Below are 15049 nucleotides of genomic sequence, written 5' to 3'. Positions count from 1 at the left end.
TATAAATTATTTTCTAAAAAAGACAAGTTTTTTGAAAAAAAATAAAAATACATGTATAAAAAAAGTCCTACAAAAGTATATTTTTGCTCTAAATTATAAATTATTATTTTTTACAAATATTTATTTTAACTATTATATAACTAAATAAAAAAACTCCCACTAACTAAGAAATAGCGCAGACTGTGACTAGTGCAGTATAAATTGAGCACAGCGAAAATATCACAAGTACAGAATGATGGTAATGTAATGTAATGTAACTTTCCGGTTGATTATTATTATTATTATTATTATTTTATTTTGGGTGTCTTTGTCGTTGTGTTTCGGGAGTGATTTAAAAAAAATACATTTTTTTTTATTATTTTAAATTTAAAATAATATATTTTTTATATTTTAAAATTATTTTGTATGTGTTAATATTAAAAATAATTTTTTTTAAAAAAATATATTTTTAATATATTTTAAATAAAAAATGTTTTAAAAAATAACGGTAGTCTTAAAAACACTTAAAATATCCAACAGTTCAGCGATATTTACAAGATTGCCTCCTCATCCTTCGGAGTTTGTGAATTACTCTGAGATGAAGTCGTGTAAGAACTAGGGATGGAATGCGTGCATTTGTGTCGTTTACGGGAGAAATGATAGCTTCAATGTAAATCTTTGTCTGCTAAATTCCAGTTTTTGATTGTAACAAGAGATACTCTAATGTTTCCATCAGAAAATATAAGATAATAGAATAATAAAATAAAATAAAGTTGCATGAAAAAGTTTGTGAGAGACCCATAGAATTTTTTAAAAAATGGCAAAATAATTTTATTGAATGGTTAAATTTAAAAGAAAAATAACTTTAATAGTATAAAAAAAAAAACATCAAAAGAATGAAGATCAAATTGAAAAAAAAAAATAATGCATTATAAATTTTAATTGAACAGTGCAAATAAAAACCAATAAAATTTTAACAAAAAAGTTAAAGAAAAAATAAATAAAAATAATGACCAAATTGAAGAAAAAAAATATATGATGAATTGTAATTGAAGAATTAATTTAAAAACCAAACAAAACTTTTATAAAAAGGTCATAAATAAAAATCATAAATTAAGAATAAAGACTGAAATTAAATACAAAAAATAAAGAGGACTAATGTGTATTTTTGAGATAAAAGAGAGAAAAAAAACAAAAAAAAAACCACTGACAACAAACTGCCTATCTGTAGTCATAACACGTTGAACCTAGAGGAAGAAAATGCATCGGTGCTTCCAACAACACGATAAAAGTTTAGATTTGGTTATTGAAGAGGTGTTGCATGTATCATCAAAATAGTGCACACACCTTTTACATACTGGCATATAAAAAGCACGTGCCAACAATATTTTATAATAAAAAATTATTTATTCAATGTAAAAAGATGAAAATATCTTCAATAAAAAAATTATATATGAAAAGATAAAATTACCCTTAGATGTATGTTTGATTTTTGCCTAATTCTAAGGGTAAAATTGATTTTTTATTATATTTTAAAAAATAAAAAGACAAAAAATTCATCCCCCCTCCACTTTTGAGATAAAAATAGCAATTAAAGACAATTAGTTCATTTGCCTTTCAACTTATGATGGTGAACAAACGAGTGAAGTGACCAATCTAACAATATTTTGGTTATGATTTACTTCTACTGACACATTTTTTTTTTTTTAAATCTCAATTTAAATAATTTATCAAGTACAAAATTCGCCCCAGTTTTTTTTTTTTATATATATAAGAAAGGACAATAACAATCTAAATGGTTGCAAGATTTTGCTTATTTGTAAATATTCAAATAACGAAAACTCGGATTTTCATAAATAATTTAACAACAAAGACTCAAGAAAAATGATAAATAATTAATCAAAGAAAGCCAAAACGATTGAATCATGAAACTTTAAGCTGAATGATTACAGCTAAAAGACCACAGTACCATAGCTCCAGTTCAAGTACAGCCAGTTCTTCCCTTTGGATCTTCTACCTCTACTTGGACTTATAAGTAATTTAAAAACACATGGCTACGTAAATAATATTCAGAAAAAGAAAAAGGAGAATAACAAATCGAGAGAAACATAATTTGGTTAAAAGGAAAAATATAAAAAAAAATACAGGGTGTCAAGATGCCATTGTATGAGAAATCCAACCAGAAAAAGATGGGGTGGAAGATGGTGTTGTTCCTTTTGAGCGAAGCAATAAAGAGAGGGGGAGCAGAGGAAAAGCTGTAAGGGAGGGTCACTTTCAAAAGCTGTGTTGGCATATAAAGGATCTAATCTCTCAAAGCATCCAGACCAGAGAGAGAGATAGATAGAGAGAGAGAGAGAGAGAGACGCACCACTCCCTTTGAACTACAACCAACGGTTCTAACTTCTAACCAGGTCAAGTAGGAATAGTAAAAAAAAAAATCTTAAAAGAACCGAATTGGCGAGTGAAACATACCAAACATTGAAAGAAAAGGGTGGAGAGAGACAGAGAGAGAGAGAGGAGGGGGTAAAATAAAGTTGAGGCTTGGAGACTTGTTGATTGAATCATTAGCTCTTTCTTGGTTGGTGTTTGTGCGTCCTGTGGTAGAAAGAACAGCAGCAGCAGACGCAGTGATGAGGTCACAGAGATCTTTAATCTCATTTCTGACCAAACACTGCCACACTTACCAGTGGCATCATCAAGGACTCCTCTTCTTATAGGTCAAGAAAGGAAGAAAGAATTTATCTTTCCCCAGCTAGCCATAGCCCCTATATTTACTGTTCCATAGCACCATATCCGCCCTTTCCCCTCTCTCTTCCCATACAAAACGATGAAACAACCGCAGGATATTTCCCAAGAAGACCCTTCTTGAGAATTCGGGGGTGTGGCTTGTTCTTGGTCTTCTTTCTCTAGAGGCTGCTTTCCGTATTACCCTTGTGCGGTGCTGCGTGGAGAGGGACAACCATCAAAAGCCTAGCTAGCTGCAGGTAGAGAGCAAGGGAGGAGGAGATGGGTTAGGCTAGGCGTAGGCTTTCAGGCTTGGTTTTCAGTTTTAGGTTAAGGGTTTTTATTTTATTTTGGAGGTGATGTTGGGTTTGATGGAAGTGGAAATATTGAATGGCAGAACCTTTTGGGAGAGGCAGCAGAAGCAGCAGCATCAGGTATCAGAGTGGTGGCAGCAGTTGCACAAGCAACAAGAAGAGATTAGGAAGCAGCAGATTAGAGAGAGTGGTAAAGAGACAACCCTCACCAATTAAAGAAAAGTGTTATCCAATAAAAGCTGGAACAGATAAAGAACAAGGGTCTGAGACTGGATCCTCGAAGGAATCACCACCGTCACCACCAACTTCAAAACGTAGTTCTCAATTCAAGACATGTAGAGGGAGAAGAAGAACAAGATCATCAATCACCCAAACAGCATCAATATCATCATCAACAACAAGTGCCACCCTTTCTTGGCCACCATCAATATCTCCAAAACACAGAGTCCCAACAAGATCAAAACCAACTCTTATATCAAAGATTAGACACACAGCAACAGCAGCAGTCTCCTCTACAACCATCCAAGAAAAGATCTTACTTCCTATCTTCTTCATCTTCAACTCTTCAAGAGCAAGGCCTCGAATATGCAAGAAAAATGGGAGAGAGCCATCGCCAAGCAGCAACATCGTCAAGATTGGGGATAAGAAACACAGTGGGAGAGATTGTGGAGGTCCAAGGAGGCCACATTGTTCGGTCCACAGGAAGAAAAGACCGCCACAGCAAGGTCTGTACTGCCAAGGGCCCCAGAGACCGCCGCGTCCGGCTCTCAGCGCACACTGCCATCCAGTTCTACGATGTGCAGGACCGCCTAGGCTACGACCGGCCCAGCAAAGCCGTCGATTGGCTCATCAAGAAAGCCAAGGCTTCCATAGACGAGCTTGCAGAGCTACCCGCATGGGATCCAACCACAGCGGGATTCACCCCCGCAACCAGTAAAACTACAACAAGAAGCACCCAGCAACAGAACATAAGCGACGAGAGGGAGTATCAGCTTTCCATGGAAAATGTTGCCGCTTCAAAAACAGCAGCAGCAGCAGCAATTGAAGTTCAAAATATGCAACAGCAAATGGCAGAAAATCCCAACTGTAGTTCGGGTTTTCTGCCACCATCTTTAGACTCAGATGCTATTGCTGACACAATCAAAACTTTCTTTCCAATGGGTGCTTCTACGGAGACATCGTCTCCAACTATACAGTTTCAGAACTATCCACCAGATTTGCTGTCAAGAACCAGCAGCCAGAGCCAAGATCTGAGGCTCTCGCTCCAATCATTTCAAGAACCAATTCTTTTGCAACATCAAGCACACCATCATGGCCATCAAGCTCAAAATGAACATCAAGTGCTGTTCTCTGGAACCACTGCTCATTATCTCGGCCTAGATGGCTCTTCTAGTGGGTGGTCTGAGCAGCACCACACACCAGAAATCAACCGTTTCCAAAGAAATTTGGTGGCTTGGAATGCAGCTGGCGGCGGCGGCGGCGTCGGTGGAGGTGGAGGATTCTTCTTCAACACACCACTACCACCGCTACAGACGATGTCGCCATCGCCACCTATACAGCCGTTTTTCGGCCCAAACCAGTTTTTTTTCACAGAGGGGACCCCTTCAGTCCAGTTACACGCCTTCAGTTCGTGCTTGGATAGACCCAGCAATCACTCCTGATCATCATGAACAACAACAAATTCCACAAATTTATCATCAGCAAACTGCAATATCAGGCATTGGATTCACTGCCTCAGGTGGTGAGTTCTATGGGTTTCGAGTTCCAGCACGAATTCAAGGCGAAGATGAGGAGCACGACGGCATTCACAACAAGCCGTCCTCTGCTTCCTCTGATTCTCGCCATTGATCGAGCAAAAACGTCAAAAATTTCACCTTTACCAGGTGCTACCATGAGAACCCATTTCTCAATTTCATATATTATATCCATATAATGTCATCATTTTTTCATTTTAGCTCGTTCTTGCAGGACTTGTTCATAGTTTAAGAGAGACTAATACGGTGCTAAGAAGATATCTCAAAGACTGGCCTGGTGACTTGAAGATGAATCAATGGCAAATACCGTGGGAAGAGAGAGAGATCTGAGTGGATGTTTCAGGTTTTTCGATCCCCGGTCTGTTTAGTTTCTATCAGATGTTTATTTGTATTACTTTCTAGCTGTTGTTTTAGCTTCCATGTGTGGGAGGGCTTTGATACCTCAGCTTTGCTTCGAACTTGTGTTGGATTGGCTGTGTGTTTATCTTGCTACGCTTTTTGTATGTCATGGATGTTTGGTTGTATTTGATTCCATTTCTAGAATTGCTGATAGAAGCAGAGCTACTTTGATTTGATGAATGGTTTCATGTTTTCCCCAGCTAGAGCAGACCTGATAGGCATGATCTGTTATCCTTTCAATGATTTTCTATAAAACAGGCAACCCCAGATCAGCAAACATAGACTTTTTGTGGTAGCTAGCATTTTCCCCTTGCTCAATACTATATCGTGTTCTTTTGAACTGCTTGTTATTTTCTCTGGTGTCAGATTGGGAGCAACACGATACGGGTTACTTCCTCTGTTTGGACATGTTCATTTTTTTTTTTTCATGTAGATGAGAGAGAGTTTCCCTTTGTGATTGTATTTGTCTGTTGCTTTTCTGCCTTTTGATGCCTGAACAACTTCCTTAAATCTGCAAAAAGAATTGAAAGAATAAACCCATCTTTAACATCTCTTTCGTTGCTTGGATTTTCGGGAGCATCGAACAATGAGTCATTTTCCATCAACAGTAGAAGCTGTTTGCAATGTGGAATAGAATAGGAAGCTGGAAAAGAAATGGAGACTTTATGTCTGTTGAGTGGAGAATTGTGTTTTTTCTGTTTTACTAGCCTCTTTAGTATGATTTGACTAGGCTTGTGTCTGAAAGTAAAACATAGAGTTCATCATATAAGAGGAAGCAAATCAAAGATAGATCTCGGAAACCTCATTTTCTTCATAGCAGAAAAAACAGTGTAGTTATCTGAATTCCCTTATTTAGCCAACCTGAAAGAGATCCAGGTGTTGTTGGAGGATCTATTTGTGCTTAGGTTGTTGATGTGGGATTTGAAATACAAGCCCTCCAGTCCTGGATGATACATTTGCATCAAGATCAGGCTGTGAGGAGGAATCCAAAGGTCATGGCCTGCCATTCTTGGTGTAATCAATGATTCCTAAGCTTAGATAAATTTAGAAGGTAGAACAAGTGGAGTGGGGCTACATTTGCTGGATGATGTCTTTGTTTTTGCTTTAAAAGAATGTTTTTGATTTTTTTTTTTCGAATTAGTTTTGATATTCATATATCAAAAACAAATTAATTAAAAAAAATATTATTTTATGTATTTGAATTTTAAAAGTATTTTAAAAAGTAACCCCAACAACAATTCCAAACATCATTAAATAATGGGATGAACACAGCAAAGCTCAATTATGGAAGAATACACATGATGGCATGAACACAGCAAGGCTCAATTATGGAAGAATACACAGATGGATTCCACTAAAAATGCGATACTTTGCCATCTGTCTTGGGTCCCCTACCCTGTAAATCTCAGTCCCTCAAAAAAATCTCTTCAGCCTAGCTGGGTTTTAATTCTTGGCACCGGGGGAGAAACCAAAACATATTAAAGTGAAACACTTGGATTCAATGGAGATGGTGACATTTTGCTTTATGCTGGTTGCTAGCTAGTGTTCTTTATACTGGAATTGATAATTACTACTGCAAGGGCAAGGTACAGCCATAAGCTTAATTCTACACCAAAATCCCTTCCTTTACCTCGTTGAAAGCTAAGAACATAGGGTGGCTGGCGGGGATACCGGTACGCATGAGATGAACATGTTGAATAGCGCCCTAGTAAACTAAGATTTACAGGAAAAATACAGATTTATTGGGGTTAGGAATGCAAGATCTTGTTGGGATGTACTTGTTCTTGTCTAGCTATGCAACCAACAATGGATTGGTGTGGTAATTGATGCATAATGGACGCACGAGCTAGCTCAAAGTGCGAAGCTCTTCTGGTTGCCTGCTGATTTAAGAACATTAATTAATTTCACGGTTAAAATGCATCCTTCCTCGGTGGTTTCGAGCTCCATGTCCATGTTTCTTCTTTTCGAGGCAAGAAAATGAAGCCTCTTGTCATTACCGAACAAGCCAAATTTGCTTGATTAATCTTTTTAGTTACTAAGATAATTTACTTAATAATAAAATAATAACTGTAAGCAAAAATATGTTTATTTTACACGCTGCATGCCAGTCTCACACCAACCCCGAAATTAAACAATACAGAGACACAGGATCAAGAAGGGAGTGTCAAGAAGGTCAACTCGGAATCAGCTGATGAGACGAGCCGGCTGTAGAACCGGCAGCCTGGGCAGCTTGACAATCCACGGCTGGGCTAGGCAACATTTTAGATTTAGCAGTCACCTTCCCGTTTGACAAAGCAGGTTTGGTTGGAAGTGTCGATTTGCTCTCTTGCTTTGAATGAGCTTTCTTGAGGTTATGAGGCTCGGAATGAACCCTAATCTCCCATGGCCGAGCTGCAATCCAGCGCTCCTTCCAGCTCCAACCCCAGTTTTCTTTTCCGAGGCTGTAATAGGCCTGGCCTAGATATTGGGTAGGGTTGGCTCTCCACTGTAAATCATTCACATTAAGCTCACACGTTTACCTCTCCAACTGAACCAGAGACTGCAGGAAATAATTATGTTAACAGTTAATGGACCTGATGAGAGAAGGCATATGCCATGGCCCGTTCACGTTTGACTGCTGCTTCTTCTCTTTGCTGGATCCTGGAGAGGATTTCCTCCATGGTATCGGAGCCACCGCACCACTCCACCTGGTCAACAAAGTCAAAGCTAAGCAAACAACTGTGGACAGTGGATCTTAAATTCGTGCAATAATTTAGAGGTCCGGGCTTACAACCACATTCCATATAAAATACATAATGGTAGGGCGCCATTAAATTCTTCCTTTGGGAACATCGCTTCTGGGGAACCATATATGGTTAATTGCCCTTTTCTTTCTTTCTTTTTTTTTCTTTTTTTTTTCTTGGGAGCTAACCACTTTGGATGCATTTAATTTCTCTCAGAGCATGTATCTGTACAACAAACCTTATGCAATTCTTCCTTTTCATGAAATATTATTTGAAACACAACTCCAAACTACAAGGAGAGTAGCTGCTGACTTCCTTTTCTCTTGAATCCTTGTAAATTTCTTTTATAACTGTTCACTGGGAAAGTAGTGACGCATGAAGAGGTCAGATCAATGCATAATTAAATTCTGCCACTTAACTAGAAGACATTTCCCACTTGGATGGATTTCATTTTTTTTTCAAATAGCCTCATCTCACAGAGAAAAAAGCCAACAGCTACCAGTCCACACAGAATGGGTCAGGCTCATTCATTGCTCATCAAGAATTATTTTGTATTGTAAATAAAAACAAGCTTCAACAAAATAAAAAAGAGTTCATCTTCTTGGAATTATGCAATAAATTAGCGTGACACTCGCTTCAATGCGGTGGAAAAATCTTCAACAAAATTTAGTGGGAACCGACGATCTGTATTGGTTGACAGGTCAGGTGCCTCTTAAAATTGGCAACATTCAAGCATATTTTTCTGTGACATAATTTTCTGTACTATTTCATTTTGTAACAGTGATTAGTACCTCAATCTCTTGAAGTTTGGCCTCGAGTTTCAACTGGTTTTCTAATTTCTTCTGCTTGATACGGCCTTCGGTGACCATATGGTGCCGGCGGGCTCTAATCTGTGCCTGAATGTTGCTCCATGAATGAATATGGCTTAATGTGCTTGAAGCTTGCTTTTGAGTGTCATTAGCATGAATCAGCACATTAAACCTCACGGCGCCCTTAAGACGGTGCATTGCTTTTCTTGCCTGAAAACGAGAAAAGCAGCCATTATTACTTCACAGAAAAGACAACTTCTATAATGGTTGGGTTGGCCATAAGCTCAAGAGAGCAAGCAAGTAGATTGCTTGAAATTCCATCAGCGTTAACAAAAAAAGTTTCTATCCTTCCTTCATGGCCTCTTTGGTCCCCACCCCCCTCTAGGCTACTTCACTTCCTCCCGCAGACCACCAAATCTCCCTGACAAACAAGAAAATCTATGTTGTCCGCCCGGAGTATAAATTGCTATAAATTATTATCAGTGTTTTTCAAAGTATATTAGAATTTTTAATAAAAAAATTAATCTAAAACAAAATAAATTAAAATTTTAATAAAAAAAAACAGGTTTAACCTGAAAAAATCACTTAAAAAAGGACAACCGGATACCATAATCTTGAAATCGATCTGCTGGGGAAAGGACTGGCAAGTAAAATGAAATCCCAAAATTATGTTGGCTAAATCAATGAAACATGGTGAACCTCACAGAAATGAATAAATTATTATCTGACACAGATTGTTTTAATAAGAAATATAGACATCTCATGTTGGTATGAGGTTTCTAGACATGCATGCACGATGGAGAAAAAGGAACAAGGTTCTAAAAGGGTAAAGAGGCACACAACTCAACACGTTGAAAAAAGAGCATCCTACATGATATCAGGTATGTTTGGCTAGTTTGATTATCAAGCAGTGATGAGGAGCTATGAGATTGGTACGAATCCCATTGCAGCTGTCCGCAAAAGGGAGGAGAGTGAGTGAATGTTTTGAAGTTATCACTCTCTGTTTCTTCTATGCCAAATCAAATTCTTCATCCATTATACGCAGGAGGAGATTTCAACTTACAAAATGAAGCTGCTGCCATAAGCAGCTGTCCTGTAAAGAAGGAAGAAACGAAACTGGCAGTCGCTGCCATGTTCTTGATGTTCTTCTTATCATAATCAAAGGGTTGATTCATGGGTCCAAAAAAAAATAAAAAATGAATGCTCCTATATATATGTATAATCACACCGTTGAAATGTACCTTGTATGCCCGAAAAGCATCTTGAATCCTGACAGCAGCTATATACTCAGGAGACAATCCAGGAACAACATGATTGCTCTCCAAATCACCATTGGCAAGATTACTTGATTCTCCATGGGTGGGTGAGCTCCCCTTTGACCCGTTTGCCTTTTCGGTAGCCGAATGTACCTGTCTCACAGAGATGCAGGAACAGATTACAAAAAGAAACAACAGCTCCTGTATTACCAGAAGGAATCATCAGAATCCAGCTGAGTATTTTTACCTTTACTTTCTTTGATCCATCTTTCTTCGCTTTTCTCGTTCTTATAATTGACTTCAACCACTTCCCTGAGCCCATTGGTATAGATCAGCTTAATTATTTCTAGCAGATTAAGCGTGCGTATGTATATAGAAAATCAAGAACATCCCTCCATTTCTAATGATTAGTTCAGCAAACTTAATCAACGTACACACAGCAGAATCAATGATTAGCGAATCAACTACAGATTTCATTAATATAAGCCAGAATAAACAAGTACACTAGAACATAGCTATCATCAATCATTGATAAGTTGATGCTGACATGAACACATGATCTTGTTTATGAGAGAAAATTAATAACTAGACGTAGTGGCAAACATACCAGAGAAGAGACAACCCATGTTTGTTTTTATGGGGGGTTCAATAAGAGAAGCAACACATTCTTCGTTGGATTGGGTTGTGGAGATCAATACTGGCACTCCAAGTATTAATTAAGAAGTAGAAGTTGAAGTGCAATGCAAGAAACAGGTGGAAAGGGGATGGGTGCTATCTTCTCTTCTCCTTCAACTGACTGCTCAACCAAACTGAAACTGGTGTTTCATCTTTTGGAAGGTCAACAGTCAAATACATTAAAACGACTGCGCAATCAGGTGTCCGACGGAGCACCTAACCTGGTTGGATTTCACCAATCATTAGTCCCAAGGTTTGAGAATCCCAAACCATATTTTTTAAAACTTTAAATATTTTTAAATTATTTTAATATATTAATCTCAAAAATAATTTTTTTAAAATAAAAAATTTTAGGGAAATCAAAATATACTACAGAAGCGATGGTCCCGGCGGGGCTCGAACCCGCGACCTTCGGCTCATAAGACCAACGCTCTAACCAACTGAGCTACGGGACCCTGCTTTTCTTAAGGTGATAATAAATTTATAATATATAAACTAAAACAACTCATTGGAAGAAAGACATATAGGAGGTCAAACAATGTTTCAAAACCTTTTCCTTATCCCTCTGGGGGCTAATTCTATGTTGATCCTTTTCAACTCAGCTCCACGAGATTTTATTCATATTTCCTTAATACAACATCAAATATGATTTTTCAAAAATCAAACGCTAATAAGAATAATAATTTGGAAAAATTACACTGAGTTAGTTTGTTTTTCACTTACCCGGCTCACTTTGAAAAAATATATTTTTATGTCCTGAAATTTACTAGTGTGACAATATACAGCCTTGTTTGGTGTGTTTTAAAAAAATCAATAAAAAATATTTGATTATCACATAATTGTTATTGTATTTTATTTAATTACTAAAGTGCCCTTATATCAAATATTCAAACTTAATTTGCCATTAAATTGAGAGGAAAAAAAAAACCCACCATCTTCAACCGTCTTCTCCTCCAGAATTGCTTTGAATATTTCTTAGAATAGATTTTTGTTTTACTTTCAATTTCAATTTGAAATCTGAAATTAGATTCAAGAATCTTGAAGGGAAAAAAATCCAGGAACTTGATTTTCAACAATGAGTAACCAATATTATGAACATCCTACTAAATGATTTAAAACAGTTTGTTTCTCACAAAAATTCTAGATACACTATCTTCAATTTTGTCCACAAGAACACAAATTTGATAACCTAGTCCCCAAATTGAGAAAATCCCAAAAATCAATTCATAAAAATTCAACCCAATTTGAAAAACCTAGTTCCTAAACTAAGAAAAACCCAAAAATCAATTTAAAGAAATTCAACCCAATACCTAAATTGAGAAAAAGTAAAAAGTTAGTTCATAGATATTTGAGTTTTTGTAATGTAAAGAAGATAAATAACAATAATATTTGAAGAAGAAGACGAGGAATAAATTAAAAAGCCAAATCTATTGATTTACAATAGGGTTTTATAAACAATAAAATATGAAAATCAATTTAAAGTATTTTTTGGGGATTTAAAACAACCCTACGAATTGAATCTCACTACGCAAACCCTCCACCTCTAGCCCTAGCTTTCAAAGTTAATAAAAAAAAGGAATCTCAAGCACAATAATGGTTGGTTGACATGTGGTTGATTGATATATGTATACATATTTGTTCACTTTGCCAATACTTGGTGACCATGCCTTTAAAAGTCTACTGCCGAATAATCAAGTTATATTTAAAGGCACAAAACATGCACATGGGTTCATCACGTTGACACAGTAAATGCAAATAGGTTCATCATGTTAACACTAAAATCAATAAGCTACATACTCACTAGCTCTCTAAGTAATACAATAAATTGAGCCTTAAATTAGCTTTAAAACTTGATTTTTTTTAAAACAAATATGAAGTACAAAACAATGAAAATGTCAACATTTTCTCGATGATAAGATTGATTAAAAATGACATGTTATTTTGTTTGATATTGGTTCAAAAAAAGAGAGAAAATGGTTTTTGAATGCAAAACAAAATTGTCACTTGAAAACATGCCTAAACACTTGTGGACAAGCCTAAAGTGCTCATGGATAGGTTTATAGCACTCATATAAGGGTCAGCATCAAAATCATCATAACTCGTAAACAAGTTAGGAATGCTCATGGACGGATCTGTCTTAGTCTCACGTTCATGATAAGCAATCCCATCTTCTTCTAAGGTCACTTCGAGACACTCAATCTCGCTAACCTATTATAGTCCAACATGGAAAAAGTTTAGAGTATTATTGGTTAGGGCATATCCCATCTCATTAACTTCTTTACGAATAATGAATACAACTCTTCAAGCCTCTTGTAATGAATACAATAAATACATTAAAAATAACTATCACCTGCCAATCATATATAATAATATCAACAATATTTAATAAGTGTTGTATATAAAAAAACATTGCATATCAATTGATTTTGTCTAAGATATCACAGCTCGTAATGCATTGGATTATATAAATGCCTCAAGAAATATGACCATATAGATGCAATAAACCGATGTGTTATTGGCAAATACCATCTCATGCGGGTGTCTAGATCAATTATCAGTTTCTGCTCTACAAACATTCAATCTCTTTTGACACCCTAAAGATTAAGATAATCTACATGAATTACCAACTAATGTCATTCATGCCAACCCTCACAACTGATAGCATGTAACTCCTTACCGGTAGTAAGATAATTTGGGATGTGCTGTGACAATCCAAGCAACATGACCTTTGCTAACCATTATACATCGCCCTTTTGATTTATAGGTGTAATTGATAATATGAAATCATCAGTATATGACATCTATATAACATATCAAGACACGAAAGACATATAATAGAAAGTAAGTTGAAATTAAAAAAAATAACTCCTAAATAAAAAAAAATTATAGCACAAACCTGGTAAGGTTGTTGTGCATCAAACTTGTCCCGGTAGAACTTGTGGGCATAAGTGAGATGCAAAGTGAAATGTCTTACCTCACACCATCTAACATGAGAAGTCACAAATTTAGTATATTTTTTAATTTAATTTATAAAAAGATAAAAAAAACTATTAGATTTTATTAATACCTAGATCTTATAGAGAAGCATCTAGGTATCAACATCAAATATGTTATTATCTCAACTTTTTAGACATCCAATATAGAAATACTTCCATAACTAGAGCTATATTAATTTACATTTAAACTTTGAAGTTGGTTTTTTTAAATGGGATTAATTGTCATAAACAAAGAAATCATTTGCTAGAAAATAGCAAAAAATAATTATACCTGGAGAAGTAGTAGACACCTTGCTATTTGTTTCATCTTCTTCATATATGTTTTATATAGTTGTTGATATAAGTATGCAATCATGCCCCCTACTGTAGTTAAGAATGACCTAAAAGTCATGAAGTAGTGTCTGGAAAAATAAGGAAATAAAAAGAGAAAATGGACGAGATTAGGTCTCAAGGTTATTATTTGTTTGGAGTTGCAAGCCTCTCATGCGACTCGCAAGTCACGGATGTAGCATGCAACACACAAGTTGCAGATGTAGCATGTAATATGGTATTTTTCTAAATATTTTATATATCATGGTATTTTCCCGCTTTATTTTATTGTGAAAAAAAAAATCATGCTTTCAGTTGACGTTCCTCGCATTACAGGTTTGTTGGAAAAAACAAAATTATTATCCCATAGTCGCTCAAGTGTGGGTCAATTGGGTGAATTTTGGTTACCATTATAAAGAGACAAAGACTATTTGAGACATCTTTCCTCTCTACTTCTTGTTTTAAAATGAAAAGAACTCATTTTAAATCCATCCTAATTTCTTTTTCCATTTGTCTCTATCCCTTTAATTAAATATCTTTTTGTTCCTTTTGTATTTGCAAAGACACTAACTAAATGCAGCCTTATAAGAAAATAAACAAAAATGAAAGGGTGGTTTGGAATAGTGCCAAATATTGTTCACACACTCACAATGCATTGAAAACTGGAGTAATTTTTTTTTTTTTCTAATCTTTTTTTTATTTTGGTCCATTTACTTCTTTTTTTTTTTTTTGTTGATTGTGTCCTTTAATTGAAAAAATAGTAGCCAATTGCTTCGAATTTGTTGGCTATGGATAAAATTAAAAGAAAGAGGACTAACTTGTACAATTTAGTAGAAGCAAAATGTATAATTTAGTCCTTCAATTTCCATAATTAGAAATTTTTGGTCCCTTAAGTTTTTCTAAATTCAATTTTGGCACCAAAATTTATTTTTATTATTTTTCAGTCCCTGATATTTTAAAGAGACATAAAGTTTTGCTAGATTCCAATATGGAGAAAAAGAAAGTCACTGTTTTTTTACATATTCTAGCCACCAAATTGGTTAATAGTAGTATCCATAGGTCTCATTTGATGAAAAGATCTTGTTGGCGGTTGTTTAAAACCTCAGTATTA

The 15049-nt window shown here is 35.7% G+C and overlaps 2 protein-coding genes and 1 non-coding gene across 3 annotated transcripts; 1 reads left to right on the top strand and 2 right to left on the bottom strand.

Annotated features, from left to right (window-relative positions):
* Positions 1-2295: 2295 nt before the first annotated feature.
* Positions 2296-5295, top strand: LOC118063546 (transcription factor TCP4-like). The gene is given in 3 exon segments (XM_035077601.2): positions 2296-4597; positions 4599-4900; positions 4986-5295. Coding segments are annotated over 2 exon segments (1251 nt in total). The 5' UTR covers positions 2296-3613; the 3' UTR covers positions 4866-4900; positions 4986-5295.
* Positions 5296-7214: 1919 nt separating this feature from the next.
* Positions 7215-10706, bottom strand: LOC118063573 (protein IQ-DOMAIN 10). Its single transcript, XM_035077636.2, has 6 exons — positions 10566-10706; positions 10206-10270; positions 9944-10111; positions 8685-8912; positions 7744-7857; positions 7215-7655 (listed from the first exon to the last, which is right to left on the bottom strand). Exons 1-6 carry the CDS (start codon positions 10582-10584, stop codon positions 7344-7346), a joined length of 906 nt encoding a protein of 301 aa, XP_034933527.1. The 5' UTR covers positions 10585-10706; the 3' UTR covers positions 7215-7343.
* Positions 10707-11014: 308 nt separating this feature from the next.
* Positions 11015-11088, bottom strand: TRNAI-UAU (transfer RNA isoleucine (anticodon UAU)). The gene has a single exon. It is a non-coding gene; the product is annotated as a tRNA-Ile (tRNA).
* Between the last annotated feature and the right edge of the window lie 3961 nt (positions 11089-15049).

Source organism: Populus alba, chromosome 1 (genome assembly GCF_005239225.2).
Source record: "Populus alba chromosome 1, ASM523922v2, whole genome shotgun sequence".
Lineage (NCBI taxonomy): Eukaryota > Viridiplantae > Streptophyta > Magnoliopsida > Malpighiales > Salicaceae > Populus > Populus alba.
This window is presented reverse-complemented; position numbering and strand designations above follow the sequence as displayed.